Raw genomic sequence first — 18,510 nt, forward strand, 5'->3', positions numbered from 1 at the left:
TTCCTCGGTCTAGTTGAATAATCTCCTGTTGCATTTCAGGATATATTTAATCAACATAAATATCTAATTTCTTGTACGCCTCACAAACCGACAGCATCCACAAAAAAGAAAAAGGAATAAATGTATTTTATTTTTCAGCCACCAAAGAAAAGACCAAGCAGATAGAGACACAGAGAGGATGTGCAGAACAACTCAGTTCTCCAGGATTGATTGAGGAGGAACCACAGGGATGTTCTCATTTTATCATTACTTATCTTATTCATTTATCCTTATTTTGCCCCACTGAATATGTTTAAAAACTTAATTTCCATCACATCTACCAAAATTAAACATCCAGAGAAGTTCTTATAGAATCTACCAGGGCTGAAACATTTAATCAATTATTGAAATAATCGTCAACTGATTTAGTTCTAATTTAATCAATTGATCATTAACTGAAATATAGAGACTCTAAAACATGTCTTTAGCTGACTAAACTAACTTAAAACTTTCTTAATTATTTGGTGTAGAAAATGATTACTATTGTTTGTGTGAATGCAAATAGGGAGAGTGTAATCGTAACCTCCGGACCAGTAGGTGGCGGTAATGCTCCTGTAGGTGGGCCACCAGTCGCTCTTAAACCCGAAGAAGAAGAAGAAGAAGAAGAAGAAGAAGAAGAGGAGGAGGAAATAGGAAAGAGGAGGACCAGCATGGCCGCTATCGGGATTCATTTCGGTTACACCTGTGCTTGTGTCGCTGTGTTCAAGGTGAGTTTAAACCCACAGTTAGCGGCTCTGCTCCAACATGGCGGCTGCTACGAAACTCTGGCTGAGAACGTTACACGGTAGCGTCTGCTGCTGTCCGCGGGCAACACGAGCTCTGACGTCACAGCCGGTGACGGTATCCCGGTAAAAGCAGCACATGGAGCAGAGGACCATCCATAGGGAACCAGGGATCAGCGAGGTTAGGCCGGAGGAGGGCTGCACGAGCCAGACAAGCTAGCAGGTCAACGAGGCCGCAATATTGATTCAGCAGCAGCAGAGCATCCAGCTCAGAGTTAACCCTCTGCTATAGAAACAGAGCAGGTAGAATGGCCCAGTCACACTGCTCTACAGTAGCTTCTTATCATTGATTCAGTTTATTCTGAATTAAATAATGTAATTGCTGTGAACACGTGCTTTCAGTGACAGAAAGGACTCCATGTTTATTATAAACCTGCTTATAAAGTCTAGAAAGTTGTAAAGCTGATCTCATCCTCCTCAGTCTGGAAACATCTGGACCCACAGAAGCAGCTGCCCTGAAACCAACCACAGGATCAGACCCTGGATTCTGATTGGCTGCAGGGTCCAGAAACTGCTGCGCTTTCATTTGGTTTTAATGGCAACTATTAGAAGCGGTTCTAGTTCTGCTGCTCTATAGAACAGGGCAGCCTCAGTGGAGATAATTAGACCCAAACATCATATATTAAATTAACGAACGCTGAAACACATCAAAGTCATCCCCACAGAGGAGAGAATAATTAACCCTAGTAACCATGGCAACGGTTCAGAACCAGACTGCTGTTCTGACTGAATGATGACGTTTCTCTCCTCGCTATCTGGCTGCTGTCAGTCAGAGTTCCTTCAGTATGTGGGCCAATCAGCAGCCAGCTTCATGACCCGCCCTGCTCCATAGACCCCCTGAAGCTGCGCTCACACCGAACGCATTATGGCCGTCAGACACACTTTAAAGACCAAATCTGGACGCTGGATCAAACTGTGGTGTGGTTGCTTTGACGCTTCTACACTACGGACGCCCGGTGATCTGGACGCCCGGTGATCTGGTTGATTATCCGCTCTGTTCTGTAGCTTCAAGCTAGAGCGACTTTATTTACTTTGAGTTTTTAAACTAGTTTTAACGCCTTTCTAAGTGAGAAAGTCCACCTCCAAACATCCTCTGTTCATCAGGATTATAATCCCATTATAATCTATGCTCCTTGTTGGGAGCTCCAGACCTCCAGCATAGCACCGGGAGGCAGCGCTGGGAATCCCCGCTGAAAGCTCTCTGCTGCAGGCAGCCTGTGGGGGATTTCCTGCTGCCGCTCGTAGCGGCTGGAAGTGAATAGAAAGAGTTTTTAAGGTTTTTTGGTAAAAACTACAAGAACCAGAATATACGATCTAATATCTTTCATTAGCAGGTTTTAGCATCTTGATATTTCTTTATTTTTCATCTGCAGAAGCGATGGCAGTTTGCAGGTAGTGTCTTTCTACCCCAAAAACCTCCTGGATCAGCTTTTCTGATTGGTTGAAGCGGTTTAGTGGCAGCGGTTTAGCATTTGCCCTGGCTCTAAATGGGCCGAACTATTGAATGCCATAGCAACCAGGCTGATGCCATAGCAACCAGGCTGATGTCATAGCAACCAGGCTGCCTGAACTCTCCTATTTAAAGGCTCTGCTTGGATGTGACCCTGGTCAGAGGTCTCTGAATGGAGATCAGGTCAGACTGGGAGCCAATCAGCTTGCTGCCTGAACAGGAAGAAGGAAAAGCAGGCGTGGAGCTTCTCCCAGACGGGTCCTCTGAATGGTCACCTGCTCCACCTGCCGGGGTGGGCGGGGCTCTAAGGTTGATTGACTCCAGCACTCTGTCTCGTTCAGGATGGCCGGGCGGACGTGGTGGCCAACGATGCAGGAGACCGGGTGACTCCAGCTGTGGTGGGCTTCAGAGACACAGAGCAGGTCAGATCCTCCACCACCTCCAGCTGCTTCTCTCTGCTTCGCCTGTCACCTTTATTCTGCTTCCCTTGCAGATCGTTGGAATAGCAGCAAAGCAAGGTCAGGTCCGGAACGCGGCCAACACTGTGGTGAAGGTGAAGCAGGTCCTGGGGAGAAGGTAACTGGTTCTGTCAGGGCGGCTCTATGGGAAACTTTGAGCTCTGGAATCAAAGGACCAAATATTTTTCTCAGGTTTTTTCCTCCCTGATGGTTTCATCTCTTCTTCTTGTCTCAGATTCGATGATCCTGTGACTCAGACGCACAAAGCGGAGACCAAATGTCAGGTATGTTGATGGAACATCTTGGTCCAGCGGTCCAGGGACGGACGGTGATGCTGTGATTGTTGGCTGCAGGTGGTGGACAAGGAGCAGAGGCCTTACTACGCGCTGAGCTGTGGGGAGCGAGCGGAGCTGGTGGCCCCGGAGGACGTGGCGAAGCTCATCTTCAGGAAGATGAAAGGTAGCGTGAAGCTAACGGCGTTAGCTGCAGAGGAACCACCTACTGACTGCTTCCTCTGTCCCTCCAGAAACGGCTCAGTCTGCTCTGGGCTCTGATGTCACCGACTGCGTCATCACCGTCCCCTTTGAGTTTGCACATGCTCAGAAGAGGGCTTTGAGGTGAGGCGGCTCTCTAGTTGCATTCTGGGTAATGGTGATAAAGCCTTGGACTCTGACCTGATGTGCTGCTTGCAGGGAGGCGGCGGAAGCTGCCGGCTTCCATGTGCTGAGAATGATCCACGAACCCGCCGCCGCTCTGCTGGCCTACAACGTGGGCCAAGACTACTCGTCTGGGAGCAGGTAGAGACCCACCACCGTTTGAACCTCGGGCTCCCAGTTTAATTTGCTGTGACCAGTATTCCCTCCCAGCAGGGCGGGTCCATAAAGTAAAAAAACAGCTTTGATTTCCACCTCTGGGAGGTTTAGACCAGCTTCCTCAGCCGAGGATGAGAACGCCAAGGTCCCCGCCCTCCACTGGCTGGACATTCTTCTTCTCTGGAGTTGCACCTGATTGCAGAGCAGGAGTGGGCATTCTTGGTGCCTCTCATCTTGGTGCCTGTACGTTGGGGTTCAGCCTGGTGAACGAGAGGGTGGCCTCCCTCCGCGTATGTGTGGGGGGGGACAGAATCTGACTGTTGTTTGCACTTATGCGCCAAACAGCAGTTCAGATTACCCATTCTTTTTAGAGTCTTTAGTCTACGGGCTAACGTTAGCCCTGGCTGTGGTTAGCCAACAACAGAAAAGAGAACTTCTAACTTAAAGGAGAATTCTGTTTTTTAACACTTTTAGCCCATTTTCTGTAGTGTCCAGGATGAAATCGAATGATCGACACCAAAATTTTGACAATTGGTCCTGTCTCGGCTATTTGGCTCATGCAGAATCCCCCCCTGGCTGCTTCAGAATGGCTTCCATAGTGCATGTCCGATAATGTCCTTAAAACAACCTTAAACGTTCTTTTTTTAAAATATGCTACTCACCGGGTCGTCAGCGCTGTTCAATGACGTTCCAAAAAAAGTTTCGTGAAGAAAAAACGTTCCTGTAGTGTTTTATTTAGCATTTTGTAAATCCCATTGAGTTCTGTAGGAATTGTCAATATTACCCTGCCACCGGAAACGGAAATGGGGCCTGTTTACACAGTTGTAGTCTTTTCGCTTCACTCTGTGTACTCCGACGTCGAGAATCAAGAATCCACCTTTCGTATTCCATTTTCAGAGTTTTTTTAAAGTGTTTAACAGAGACGTTAGTACCTCGACGTCGGAGTACACAGAGTGAAGCGAAAAGACTACAACTGTGTAAACAGGCCCCATTTCCGGTGGCGGAGGGATATTGACTATTCCAACAGAACTCAATGGGATTTACAAAATGCTAAATAAAACACTACAGGAACGTTTTTTCTTTACGAAACTTTTTTTGGACCGTCATTGAACAGCGCTGACGACCCGGTGAGTAGCATATTTAAAAAAAAGAACGTTTAAGGTTGTTTTAAGGACATTATCGGACATGCTCTATGGAAGCCATTCTGAAGCAGCCAGGGGTGGATTCTAAATGAGCCAAAAAGCAGAGACAGGACCAATTGTCAAAATTTTGGTGTCGATCATTCGATTTCATCCTGGACACTACAGAAAATGGGCTAAAAGTGTTAAAAACCGGAATTCTCCTTTATTACTCTTGAGTTCTGTGAGAGCTAACCTGGAAGCTGCTGCTGCCACAGTGCATTCTGGGACAGCTGTCAGTCCTCCTCCTGTCTCTTGTCCTCCTCCTGACCCTGTCCTCTTGTCTTCCAGCCATGTCCTGGTCTATAAGCTGGGGGGGACGTCCCTGAGTGTGACGGTGCTGCAGACCAACGGGGGGATGATCCGGGTGCTCTCCACCCGCACCGAACACAGCATCGGAGGGGAGAGCTTCACCCAGGCGCTGGCTCAGCACCTGGCCTCAGAGTTTAAAAGGTAGCAGTTTGCTTCAGAGCCACCAGGTGGCGTCTAACCTCTCCTAGCAGAACTCTCCATGGTGTCTGTGATGTTCTGCAGAACCTTCAAGCACGATGTGAGCAGGAACCCGCGGGCCCTGCTGAAGCTGATGAACAGTGCAGACATGGCCAAGCACTCCCTGTCCTCCCTGGGCTCTGCTAACTGCTTCGTGGACTCCCTCCATGATGGCGTGGACTTTGAGTGCAGCGTTTCCAGGTGAGCGGACCGCCCGCCGCTCTGCTCCGGGTTCATTCCTGCTTCATGACTGCAGCTTTTCTCCACAGAGCGCGCTTCGAGCTGCTCTGCTCCTCGCTGTTCAACAGAAGCATCCAGCCAATCAGGGCCCTGCTGGAGGAGGCTGGCCTCTCGGCCACAGACATCAACACGGTACGCCGGCAGAATGACGGCCCGTCTCCATGGCGTCCAGTTCTAGCAGAACGCTGCTGACCATCGGTGAAATGTCCGGCCTCGTTTCAGGTGGTTCTGTGCGGCGGGTCGTCCAGGATCCCTCGCCTCCAGCAGATGATCCGGGAGATGTTCCCAGATGTGGAGCTGCTCAATTCGTCTCCTCCTGATGAGGTCATCGCCGTGGGGGCGGCCATCCAAGCCGGGCTCCTGGTGGGCAGGGACGGCCTGGGCCCCGACGACGAGTCAGTGGCTGTGGATGTTTGTGCTGCAGACATCCTGCTGAAGGTACGGTGGCCCTGATGGAGCAGTCTTCCTATTAGCGCCACCTAAAGGGCTGGAGGAGTTTATTCTGACTAATGTTAACAATGTTTTAAATGCGTTTAGCTGTGATCTGCAGACAGCTTCACTTTGGACTGAACCGTAATAAAACGTCTTTTCTTTCATCCAGTGACGGGATGGGGGGGGCTGGGTGTTTGTTTTGCCTGCAGGAGTTGGATGAAGCAGGAGCTGAGACCTTCAGGGTCCTGGTTCCCCAGGGGACCCCCCTTCCTGCCCGCAGACACCACAGCCTGTCTGCTGAGGGCAAGATGGCCTCCCTCTGCCTGGAGATCTATCAGAGGTTAGACGGCGAGCAGCCAGAGAGACTGTCCAAGGTGAGGGGGCTAGGTGTTGTAGACCTCTGGGGTACGGGTTCCTCTCCTCTCCAGGCTGACCTGTAGATTCAGTAGATCCTGTTTATTCAGCCCCAGCAGCTGACGTCGTCTCACCGCTCCTCTCCTCTTTCTCCAGCTGGTTGTGCGAGGCCTGCCGCCCAGCGAGGAGCGGCGCCGCGTGGACGCTGTGATCACCATGAAAAGGTGGGTCCTCTCTTAAGGATCAGCGCCTCACTACAAGCCTTCAGATTGGTGGACGATGCTTTCTGTGTTTCAGGGACGGCTCCTTTCACCTTTCTTGTGCCGCTAACGACGACGGAAGATCGGAGGCGGTCACCATAGCGGCAGCATCATGATCCACGGCTCCTGGCTGTACCACCCAATAAACATTGAACTGTGGAGCTGCTCTGTGTTTGGTCTCCACTGGGGAGGGAATCTGACGGGAATGTTCCACTGATGGCCAGCAGGTGTCACCCTAAGAGAGGGGTGGACAGGAAGCCAATCATTCATTTTTGCTGTGATTGGGGCGGGGCGGTGTTAGGGGCGGAGCAAAGGAAGCGCTGCAGCTGATGGCTCCTGTTCATCAGAAACACCAATGACAGAATTAGGACTACAGGAAACAAAGTTCCTTAGAGCTTTTCTAAACCCCAAACATCTGGATGAGAACATCAGCAGGAGATCAGGGATGGAGGAGGAACCCATGAGATGATGAACAGGTCCTCCCTGTTTTTATTCTTCATTCTCACCTGCTGACAGAAGATTCCACCTAAATACATACAATGATCCATTACAATTCAACAAATAAACCCGTAATGTTATCACTGTGGCAAGCCATTATGATATTTATTAGTTTTACTGAATTCCTTATATCTGAAGAAACGTTTTTTTTCTTTGTCTAAATGACCATTTCTAACAGAGTTGCATTCTCCGTATCTAGAATAAACATTCTAGTCTAGAAATTAATTATAGATCTCCAGATTCATATTGTTACTGATCAGCATTTCTATTATTTCGACAATGAAGAAATGTATTTCAGATATAAAAAATATATTTAGTCAAGCTGATAAATGTCAGAACGGCTAATTAAAAAATGTAAACATTTCTAGAGAAATAAAGCCGCTGTTACACATGGTTTAGCCTGACGTACAGAAAAAAACTTGAACTTCCAGGTTCAATTTACTTTACTTCAAGGATTATTAACCTTCAATGATTGATGGGAAGGTTTGAACAGGATCCAGTGCAGAGTTAGCCCCGCCCACATGCTGACAGAGATGACCACTCTGAACCTTTTCTGACATTTAAGGCTAGTTTTGGTTTCCAGGCAACAGCAGCTTTATATATATAAATATATATATGATGTGTTGGTTCCTTTAGTTTGAAAGTTCAGCTGTTTTGATAAATATTAGTTTTACTGACTTCCTGATATCTAAAGAAACATTTTTTTTCTTTTTCTAAATGACCAGTTCTAACAAAGTTGCATTCTCCATATCTAGAATAAACATTCTAGTCTAGAAATTAGTTATAGAAGTCCAGATTCATGCGGTTACTGATCAGCATTTCTAATATTTTGACAATGAACAAATGTATTTCAGATATAAAAAAATATATTTAGTCAAGCTGATAAATGTCAGAACGGCTAATTAAAATATTTAAACATTTCTAGAGAAATAAAGCCGCTGTCACACATGGTTTAGCCTGATGTACAGAAAATTTGGCACAAACTGGCGTAGGTTGGGTAAGTTATGAGCACGCTAAAACATGCTAATGTCAACATATTGCGATTACGTCCCGCCGTGCGCCAGCGTCTGCCATCCATGGGCCATCGGTTCCAGGTCAGTTATCTGATGGTCGACATACGTTAAAGTCTTAGACTTTATCATCATTCATGGCAATCTGTTTTTCAGAACAGGTCATTAAGTCTGAGAGGCTTCAGGTGTTTTTTTTATCATAAATGTTTGAATTATTTTCATCCTCTATATCCTGGAACCAGAAGAGGAATATCCTGGAAGGACCCTGCTGCCATCTTCAACATTTCCTGCTTTTTAAAGCCAGAATAAAGGAATACCGTCTGATAAAATGGGAGGCCTCTCCATCCTCTCATTAACCAATCAAAGCCTTAAGCTCGAGCTTGAAGGTCATCTCAGGTCTTATGAGAAGTTTCTAGAACAGTCAGGAACCACAGCGGCTTCATTTCTCTCATTTTCTAAAAGTTTCTCCGTAACAGAAACACCTGGAAAGTTTCAGGCACTTTATTAAATCTGTTTTTAAACCTTCATCAATTTAAAGTGAAACTAAAAGTTTTCTGATATAAAGCGATGTCTGGAATTCCCCAAACATTCCCGTATGAGCATCAGGTCAACCCACACCCTGAGCGGAAGCGCCGCCCCGCCACAGGTCACATGACTCACAGAAAGTGAAACTTGGCTGCAGCGTTCAGCCTTGTGTTGTTTTTCAGGATGATGTCATTTTTACTGGATGAAGGTTTTTTTTATACCTTCCAGATTATTCCATCTAATCTAATCCCACGTTTAACTTTTTTAACATTTAGCTCAGCTGTGGGGGAAAGGATGAACCTGCCAGGTTTATCTGTTACCGTGTCACCAGTGGTGTCCAGAGCTGTTGCCATGGGGACCAGTTGAAAGAACTGAGCGGCTACCAAATGAGGACAGGTTTATTAGGATTGAGGCGTTAAAAACAATCTTACAGTGAGAAGCAGAGCGGCTGAACTTCCAGACTAAAGGAACCAACACATCATATATATATATATATATATATATATATATATATATATATATATATATATATATATATATATATATATATATATATATATATATATAGCTGCTGTTGCCTGGAAACCAAAACTAGCCTTAAATGTCAGAAAAGGTTCAGAGTGGTCATCTCTGTTAGCATGTGGGCGGGGCTAACTCTGCACTGGATCCTGTTCAAACCTTCCCATCAATCATTGAAGGTTAATAATCCTTGAAGTAAAGTAAATTGAACCTGGAAGTTTGTGTTGAACTGAGTCAGAATGAAGATTTTAATCGTCCGTCGCTCTTTTTAAACAAGCTCTGTCAGTGAAAGTTGCTTCCTAATATTTCCTGAACATGAATCTGATTCCTGCGTTCTGCACCAACCCATTAAGGCTGACTCTTAACTTTCTGCTTCTCAATGCAGAAAAAAAACTCAGAAGTTATAGTCTTTGGACCCGAGTCAAGGCTGGACTACTCAGTTTATTTCTATAGCTCCAATTTACGTCATGTCATCTCAGGTCACTTTCCAGTTCACCAGATCATCCAGTCAGATTGATTCAAAGTTTTCTATCTAAGGAAAACCAGCTGATTGCATCGACTCATTGGCCGTTTCTCAATATGCATTCTTTAGCGTTCTCGTGTGCTCGTGGCCTCGTGACACGTCATCAGCCTCAGCCCGAGTACCGTTCCAATTCTCAAGAACGCCAGATCGAGAACGCATTAAATCCCCGGATGTTGTTCTCACCCCGCACTCTTTATCGAGCATGCATCAGAGCAGACTTGTGCGTTCTTCAGACTGACCGCTTCCCCAGAATGCCCCGCGGCCGCAGCTTCATTCCAGACAGCGCTCACAGTGTTAAGTTAAACATTCCCTTTTCTGCTGCTGTTGTTCTTCAAAAGTACGTTTTGAAATCGTTTGAGGCAATAACATTATACATTGAAGCCTCCCTGTGTGGTCTGTTTACAGAGTTAGTGCGAAATAAAAAAAAAAAAGTCCGACGTTGAGCGGACCAGAGTGACCAGCAGACCTCCGAGGGTAACCGCAGCCAGGGCTAAATTTACCCCGTCTGTAGTGCACTTCTCTCGGTCTAGTTATGTGTGAACTACCGCTCGTTCTGATGGCGGTTTTTTGCGGTTCGGTAATTTTTTTAAATGTTTTTTAAGCTTTAGAAATTAAAAGTATGTTTTCAAAATGTTTTGTGTAGGGAATAAATAGTTTTGACTGTTAAAGAAATGCTAAACAACGTTGTCTGTGATGACGTCACGAGTGCGCTTCTGCTCCAATACACATACGTGCTTGCGTGCTCGCGTTCTCGTCAAGTCCGATCTTCCTGCGTTCTCGCCAAGAACGGACTTGACGAGAACGCGAGTACGTACTCGCGTTCTCGTGAATTGAGAAACGCCCATTGACTCTTCAGCAATCCCTCACACTAAGGATACTTGTAGCGACAGTGGAGAGGAAAAACTCCCTTTTAGCAAGAAGAAACCTCCAGCAGAACCAGGCTCAGTGTGAGCGGCCATCTGCTGAGGCCATCTGGGGTTCAAGGAGACAGAAGCAGAGATAGGAAAAGAAGCATAGATACAAAAGGCAACTGTCAACCAGCTCCACAGGCGGCCCCGTCCAGGAAACACACAGCCAGGCAGACAAGCTTTACTATCAGGAAGTCCACAAACTGTAGTTAAAAGCCTTCAGCTGATCCAAAATGCTGCAGCCAGAGTTCTGATGAAAATGAAAAAGAGAGATCATATCTCTCCTATCCTGGCTTCTCTTCATTGGCTTCCTGTTAAATCCAGAATAGAATTTAAAATAGACTGCTGGAGGACATAGGGACCCCTTTTTCATCATTCTGCTTCATTCTATCTCTATTCTCCCACTCTGCAGAATCTGTTAGTTCAATCTCTAACGTTTTGCTCTCTCTGCTTTTTCTCATAGCAGCTTCATCTGGTCTGTTCCTGTTTGGCTGTGACTCCATCCTGGAGAGAAATATCAGCTGTGCTGCTGCCATCAACACCTTTGTTTATAGAAGTTGGAGATCGGCCTGTTTTCCAGTGTAGTCCTGTTTCTCTGACTGTGACCAACTGGATGTGCTCTCTTCATCCTCTGACATGGGAGCTGGCTCGGAGCTCGTCTGCCTGGCTGTGTGTTTCCTGGATGGAGCCGCCTGTGGAGCTGGTTGACAGTTGCCTTTTGTATCTATGCTTCTTTTTCTATGTCTGCTTCTGTCTCCTTGAACCCCAGTCGGCCTCAGCAGATGGCCGCTCACACTGAGCCTGGTTCTGCTGGAGGTTTCTTCCTGTTCAAAGGGAGTCTTTCCTCTCCACTGTCGCTACAAGCATGCTTAGTGTGAGGGATTGCTGAAGAGTCGATGAGTCAATGCAATCAGCTGTTTTTTCTTAGATAGAAAACTTTCAACCAATCTCACTGAATGATCTGGTTGATCTGGATCTATAAAGTGACCTGAGATGACATGATGTGAATTGGTTCTATAGAAATAAACTGAATAGAACTGAGCCATTTGGTTGATTTTAGGACTTTCTGTTGATTAGTCAAGGTCTTTGAAACTTAACTAACTCATCCAAGTTTTTAATTGTAAAGATACTTTTCTACAGCCTGCAGTATAGATCGGAGCACGGCTATAGATCGGAGTCCGGCTATAGATCGCAGCACGGCTATAGACCGGAGCACAGCTATAGATTGAAGCCCGGCTATAGATCGGAATCCGGCTAAAGATCGGAGTACAGCTATAGATTGGAGCACGGCTATAGATCGGAGCCCGGCTACAGATCGGAGCCCGGCTTTAGACTGAAGCACGGCTTTAGACTGAAGGACGGCTATAGATCGGAGCCCGGCCAAAGGTCGGAGCACGGCTTTAGATCGGAGCACGGCTATAGATCGGAGCACGGCTTTAGACTGAAGCACGGCTTTAGATCGGAGCACGGCTATAGATCGGAGCCCGGCTATAGATCGGAGCCCGGTTATGGATCGGAGCACGGCTTTAGACTGAAGGACGGCTATAGATCGGAGCCCGGCTATAGATCGGAGCACAGCTATAGATCGGAGCCCGGCTATAGATCGGAGCACGGCTATGGATCGGAGCACGGCTTTAGACTGAAGCACGGCTATACATCGGAGCCCAGCTTTAGATCGGAGCACGGCTATAGATCGGAGCACGGCTTTAGATCGGAGCACGGCTATAGATCGGAGCACGGCTATAGATCGGAGCACGGCTATAGATCGGAGCACGGAATCAGGTCTTTGGTGGTCGGCTTATAGCCTTCATGAAGCCTTCTCTGCTGTTCTTCATCTGAGTTAAAGAGGACCTGAAGTTTGGAGGTCTGCAGCTCCTCCTTAGCTTCTGCTGACTGCGCTCTGGGATAAACTACTTCACTTCCATCATTCCCTCTGACAGTCAACTGCTGGACTTCTGTCTCCAGGTGTGACTTCTTTTCTCTCACCTGTGATGTTTTTCTAACTAATGTGATTGAAGTCCCTCGTCACCTGATCAGACTTCCTTCTCTCCTTCATCAAGCTGGAGTTTGATGTTATAATCTAGAAATCAGCAAATAGTTTCTATTAAAACTGGTTTTAGTTTGGGAATGGACTGGAACTGGGAAGTTTCAGGTCGACCAGCTACTAATGAAATGACCTCTGACCCCAAACAACAAAGCAGTTAAACCGCTTCTTTCTTTCTCTGATAGAGTTTAGAGGTCAGAAGTGTTCAACCAATCAGGTTCTCCGCTAAAGAGAAAAACAGCTTTATTAGTTTCATTGCTCAGAAACTCCCCATTCTACAGTTACCTGCTACCCAAACGTCTTCGCTCCTGTTCTACCTGGAAACAGCAGCACATCTAATTCCTGATTGGTGGAGCTGGGATAGTGGGCGGGGTCTGAGGGCTTTTTAGCCCTGAGCTGAAGCTGTTTCTGTTCAGAGTTTAGGAGACAGACCAAGAGCTGGTTGCTGACCAAACTTCTGCATCTTCTAGAAGAACAAAGAGAGGAAATAATGAATGTTCTGCTTTGCCTCGCAGCTCTGGCTGCTCTGTGCTTCTCAGTGGAATCCAAAACATGTAAGTACCTCCAGGTTCTGGTCCTGGTCCAGGTCCTGGTTCTGGAGCTTCTGGTAAATTAACCATCACAGGCCGGTTCCTCCTCCTGGACGGCTCTTCTACTGCTAGCAGATCTACTCTGACATGTTTTCAGAAATAGGTTTATTAATCTTTCTGTGTTGATCTGATTATGATGATGAAATAAAATCATCAAAGCAGCTAAAGTTATATTTCTGCCTATTATGTTTTCCTTTGAAAAAGTGAATGTTTGAAGAAAATAAAAGGTTAAATAATGTTAAGAATAAGAAATGAAGTCAAAATGTTTTTCTGAGTTTAGTTTCAATTCTCCAGGCCTGATTCATGCTGCTGAACGGCTCCCTCTGCTGGCAGCAGCAGGAAGCAACTTTCCAGCCTCCTGGTTTTATACCAGGAAGCTGAAAGGTTGATCAGTGTCTTTAGAGCAGAAAATCTCACTGAATGAGTCAGAAACCACCAAATAATCCGACTTAATCTAAACCAATGACTGTCTGCCGCCTCCAGCTCCACCCAAAGTCGCTGTTTACAGCCGAGACCCCGGAGAGTTTGGGAAGGAGAACACCCTGATCTGCCATGTGAGCAACTTCCACCCCCCTGACATCACCATCGAGCTGCTGTGTGACGGCACTGCGCTCCCCAACCCCAAGCAGACAGACCTGGCCTTCAAACAGGACTGGCACTTCCATCTGACCAAGAGCGCCGCCTTCACTCCCGCCGCCGGGAAGAACTGCCTCTGCCGCGTCAATCACTCAGGCGTCTCCAAAGACCACGCTTGGGGTAAGTTTGGCCCCTGATGGTTTCTATAGAAACCAATTAAGTCCTGGAAAATTCCCGTCAGGATAAACCCACTTTGATCCTTTTACTTTCGATTTCCTCCCTTCGTCATTCCTGTCAATAAGGACTCGCTGCTGCTGGTCACATGACCTCAGAGAGCCAAAATGGCTTCCCAGAAAGGCTGATCTAATGCCATGTTTAGTTTGATGGAGGCGTCCGTCTGCTGCCACTGATCACTAACAGCTGCTGTCTTTGTTTTTTCAGAGCCAAACATGTAACTGCAGAATCCCTCCCAGGTGAGTGTCCCGTGGCGGCCGCCATGTTGTCCTTGTGCTGTTTTTGTTGTGTTTAGATGCTGCTGCATGTGTCCTAGTCAAAGTAAATTTTTTAGGCTTCAAAGCGTTTTGTAGGATCTTTGCAGCAGGACTGAACCTTCTCTGTTTCTTTCCAGAATCTCTCCAGATGTTTCATCCTCTGCAGCATTTATTCATGGGTTCATCAACGCCGCTTCTCCACTTTCATTTAAAGACTAATCCAGTTTAGGTGACCGGGCTTTTCGCTTCTTGTAAATTAGTTGTTTTTAATCGTTTGCTTTTCGTACTGTAAATGATTTTATAATCCTGTTTAACGTGTAAACTAAGTTAAAGTCTGAGCTTCAATGAGGTTCTAGGTGTCTGAGAGGTTTTCAGTTTTTCCTTTTTGGTTGAAGATGATTGTGAACAACCTCCTCTTAATAAAAACCTCTTGGTAAAAGTTTTTCATTGTCAGTTTTTAAATGATCTCCACATTGGATCTAGACGGTAATTTCTGCACCAATCAGAACTCTGATCTTCGATCTGATAGGTTGCACTGGCAGAGATTAGGAGGGTTGGGGTTCTGATCTAAGCATCCAATCCAGCAACCAGGTGGCAGTCGGATCCAGGGACAGACGGGGAAAAAGGCAAAATGAAGCATCAAAGGTCCTTCATAGGATTCTCTGAGGATCACGGCAGAAAAGTGCTTAGTTTGAGGAGCAGACCGCTGCGTTTGCCTTGAACTCTGGGTGATTTAGTGCAGTGGTTTATGTTAAAATAAACCTTTGGGTTAAGTTGTCGCAAGCAGGTTTTTCTTGTGAATTTGGTCTTTAATTTTTATTTCAAGTGACATTAAAAAGTCTTGAATTTAACTTGCCTTATGCTGTAGGAAGCCTGTAATAAGCTCATCTATTCACTCCCACCTGGAGGCCTCCTACCACTCATCATGGATAAACCATCCATCCAGTTAGCAGTCATTCAGTCACAGCAGGGGGCGTCACAGGACAGGCCGGGCCGTCCTCCAGCAGGAAACTCTACCTTCTCTAAAAGATCCTAAAAACCAGGGTGCCTCCTGGGAAATCAGGCTCTCAGCCAATCAGAGCCATAAGATCCTGTTTTGAATCTGATTACCACGCACTAATTAAAGAACCTTTAAGCCAATCAGAGTCTATATCAAAGTGAAAGTGAAATAAAAGCTGATGTCGGAGAGACTGAAACAAAATGATTCCATGTTCTTCATCAAAACAAATTAAAATCAATCAAAGACATAAATCACACTGACTTAAAAGCAAATGTTTGAACATCCCTGATCTGATTGTTCCCATAATCCTGTCAGTGTCTCTATGACTCATCAATCTAATCAGGCTACGTCCACACCGAGGCCTACTGTGACCCAAATCAGTTTTTTTTGCCCACATGCGACCTGGATCTGATCTTTTCATGGAAGTCTGAACAACACAGATCTGATGTTTTCCATTCGGACCAAGCCCACTCTGTGGTCCTGAATCCGATACGAATCTGATCTTTTCAAATGCCACCTGCGTCTGAACGGCCAGATCGCATTCATCCGATCTGAACGGCATTAATACCCGACAAAAGTCACTATTCTGGGTCTTGCTAGAGGCGGCAAGAAAAACAACATTGGTGGATGATGATGCGGAGAGCAGTATGAATGTTTAACCACCATGAAAAGATTGAGATTTTATGGATGGAAGGATCGCTAGATTTTCTCCAGCACTACCATCCATCTTTACTTCCGTAAACACGAAGCACGCTGGCCTGTGTTATCATTGCGTCCTCTGCGCATGCGAGACACTTGCGTTGTAAGAATGCAGTTCACACAGGAGATCACATGCTAGTCGCATATATTTTGAAATGTGAATGGCAACGGAAAAAAATCGTAATTGAGCATCAAGGCCTGCAGTGTGAACGTAGCCTAAGATGCTGAATCCACGTGGTGGTCTTCATGGTTCACATCAGTCCGTTCCTCCAGGATCCTCCGACACACGGCCGAGAGGATTTACTGAACAGGAAATCCTCTCGCTTCAATACACAGTAAAGACTCATTTACTCTAATTCATCATTTACTCCAAACTTTAGTCAAAACCAGACATTTTTAACCACAATTACTTTCATTTTAGCTGAAAATGATTAAAATCATTGTGTTTAAATGGTCTGAATTCAGCAGATTGTTTCAGGTTTTAATCAGAAAACATGTCTGACCTTTCTATACCTGGCAGGTGAAAGTTATCTATAATAGAACATCATCGTATAGAAAAACAGCTGATCCTGCCCTTTAGCCTGAAGGTCAGTGTTTGAAATATTTCACTGCTCTATGTGTTTTATGTGAATGCTGGTGTGTGCAGAGCACTGTGTGCGCATATCTATGTGTGTGGATCTATGTGTGCCTATCTGGTCAGGACCCATCTTGCTGCTGGTCCTGGAAAAGGAAGTACCTCTCTAAGCATTGATCCTGTTGAATGTCAGGACAGTCCATCAGGTTACCATGGTTACCATAGCAGCTTTGATGCATCAGAGCCTTGGGGCACAAGTGTCACCCCCCCACCCCCAAGTGAAAAACACGGAGGCAAAAGGAATAAGAAGGATGCTCCCTTTGGTGCATTTGAAGGTTCCTCCAATCAGGATTGTTCGCCGTCTGGCTTCCCTCTCCCCATCAGCAGCTCCTGAAACCGGTGAATTCGCCGCCATCTCCTCCATGCAAAGCCTCCAGGCTCTGTCCATTAGCTTCCTCCATAACAGACGCTCCAATAAAAGATCAATGGTGTGTTCTTAGCGCCACAGGCTAGTCTGGACCCCTGACCTGACCTGATCCAAAAATAGGATATGTTCTTCCATGTGTTTTATCTCTATTGCTCTGTTTGAAATCCTGGGACGCGTCCTTAGAAGGCCAGATTCGAAGGACGTTTGCGTCATAGCGTGGCGCCGAGGTCTGGTCGATTCCAAGAGTCCTCAATATGCGGCCTTAAAATGCGTCCTTTTTGCCCGATTTGAAGGACGGGTCCAATGTATCCTTGGTTTACCCAGGATTCATTGCGAGACCAAGCAAGCCGGCTGCTCCGTGATCAGAGGACAGGTTACTTGGCGCCGACCAGTGGTGAAAATTGGAAGTGCAGTTTAATATGATACAAGTATGTGAATAGTTCCGTCTGAAATTAATGAAAACAGTTGTTTTAATAGTTACTGAGTCAGATATGTGGCGGTAATGTTTGGTTTATCTAAAGGTTTTTATCTATAAATGGGTTTTGGCTGTAATTTAAGGACAGATTCTAATATATCTGCAGAGTGGGGACTATAAATCTGATAGCATTTTAATTTTTTTATTGCTGTTTTGCACAATATGCTTAAGTATTTTTTGTTGTTGAATATTAGAGATTTTGCAGATATATTTTTTTATACACATTGTTTAGATTTACTTATGTGGCACCCCCGAGAGGTGTGATCATCCAAAAAAACCACAGAGCAAAAGAGAATGCGAGCAGAGCCCTAAAAATTTTAATCAATAAAAGACCAATAATTTATAAAAAAAAAAAAAAAAAGAGTTTGCTAAAAAGGTTTGCTTAATAAAATAGGCTAAAAGGAAAGAGATAAAAAAAATAAATAAAAAGGCAGGCGATCAAGAGCAGCAGAGTCAATGGGTCAATCTGTTAAAAGATGCGCTCTTGGCGGGCACGATGGAGGGCACGGTCCACACCACTTCCGGCACGCTGCGCAGTCCTCTTTTCAGCACGCTGTGCGCGTGGGCCTCTCCTGCATAGCTGGCCTTAGAGAGGTCAGCGCGCCTCCGCACCTCGCGCCAGCGTCCCAGTCTGCAGGCTGTTTGGCGGATTAGGAACACCTGTGCCGCTGCTGTGGGCGTGTCCTGGTATGTGTTGTAATGTGACCTCCATTCAAACTCATGCAACAACGAAAAATGAAAACAAGACACAAATAACCCTAAAATGAGGCAAATCCAAATCAGAAAAACAAAACGTGCAATCAACTTCAAAAAAAAAAAAAAAAAGAAGAGGCCACATTACCACCCTTATATCTTTCTACCCCTTATATAGAATAGAAAATCCCTTTATTGTCCCACAATGGGCAAATTTACTGCAGCAGAAATATTATTGAAAATGTTCACACAAATGTGGACCTTAGAAAAATGTCAAAGAATAACATAATAGGGAAGAGTTAAAATATAAACAATAAAATCCTGTAAAGTGTTTTAACAATATAAAACTGGAGAATAAATAACCAATATGCAGCTATGGACATTTTTACAGTAATGGATATTTGAAAATAGCAGCAACATCAGAGATGTGCAGAATGACAGCAGCAGGTTATATAACTGACTAA

General features: G+C 45.6%; 2 protein-coding genes across 2 annotated transcripts; both read left to right on the forward strand.

Annotated features, from left to right (window-relative positions):
• Positions 1–629: 629 nt before the first annotated feature.
• On the forward strand, positions 630–7,075 carry hspa14 (heat shock protein 14). Its single transcript, XM_038292164.1, has 14 exons — positions 630–746; positions 2,613–2,693; positions 2,765–2,847; positions 2,965–3,013; positions 3,083–3,188; positions 3,256–3,346; positions 3,422–3,526; positions 5,011–5,172; positions 5,254–5,409; positions 5,478–5,580; positions 5,671–5,886; positions 6,090–6,254; positions 6,391–6,458; positions 6,532–7,075. The coding sequence occupies exons 1-14, from the start codon at positions 690–692 to the stop codon at positions 6,608–6,610; spliced, it is 1,521 nt and encodes a 506-aa protein (XP_038148092.1). The 5' UTR covers positions 630–689; the 3' UTR covers positions 6,611–7,075.
• Positions 7,076–12,919: 5,844 nt separating this feature from the next.
• LOC119788030 (beta-2-microglobulin-like) lies at positions 12,920–14,563 on the forward strand. Its single transcript, XM_038292153.1, has 4 exons — positions 12,920–13,075; positions 13,595–13,867; positions 14,129–14,160; positions 14,316–14,563. The coding sequence occupies exons 1-3, from the start codon at positions 13,012–13,014 to the stop codon at positions 14,140–14,142; spliced, it is 351 nt and encodes a 116-aa protein (XP_038148081.1). The 5' UTR covers positions 12,920–13,011; the 3' UTR covers positions 14,143–14,160; positions 14,316–14,563.
• The last annotated feature ends 3,947 nt before the right edge of the window (positions 14,564–18,510 follow it).

This window comes from Cyprinodon tularosa, unplaced genomic scaffold (genome assembly GCF_016077235.1).
Source record: "Cyprinodon tularosa strain WSP-4 unplaced genomic scaffold, ASM1607723v1 ctg309, whole genome shotgun sequence".
Taxonomy (NCBI): Eukaryota; Metazoa; Chordata; class Actinopteri; order Cyprinodontiformes; family Cyprinodontidae; genus Cyprinodon; species Cyprinodon tularosa.

Excerpts from the sequence above, each read along its gene's own strand:
- hspa14 (XM_038292164.1), top strand. The coding sequence starts at position 690 with ATGGCCGCTATCGGGATTCATTTCGGTTACACCTGTGCTTGTGTCGCT. Across the intron at positions 2,848-2,964 it reads AAGCAGGTCCTGGGGAGAAG|ATTCGATGATCCTGTGACTC; the intron begins GTAACTGGTTCT and ends TTCTTGTCTCAG. Across the intron at positions 3,014-3,082 it reads AAGCGGAGACCAAATGTCAG|GTGGTGGACAAGGAGCAGAG; the intron begins GTATGTTGATGG and ends TGTTGGCTGCAG.
- LOC119788030 (XM_038292153.1), top strand. The coding sequence starts at position 13,012 with ATGAATGTTCTGCTTTGCCTCGCAGCTCTGGCTGCTCTGTGCTTCTCA. Across the intron at positions 13,076-13,594 it reads CTCAGTGGAATCCAAAACAT|CTCCACCCAAAGTCGCTGTT; the intron begins GTAAGTACCTCC and ends TGCCGCCTCCAG.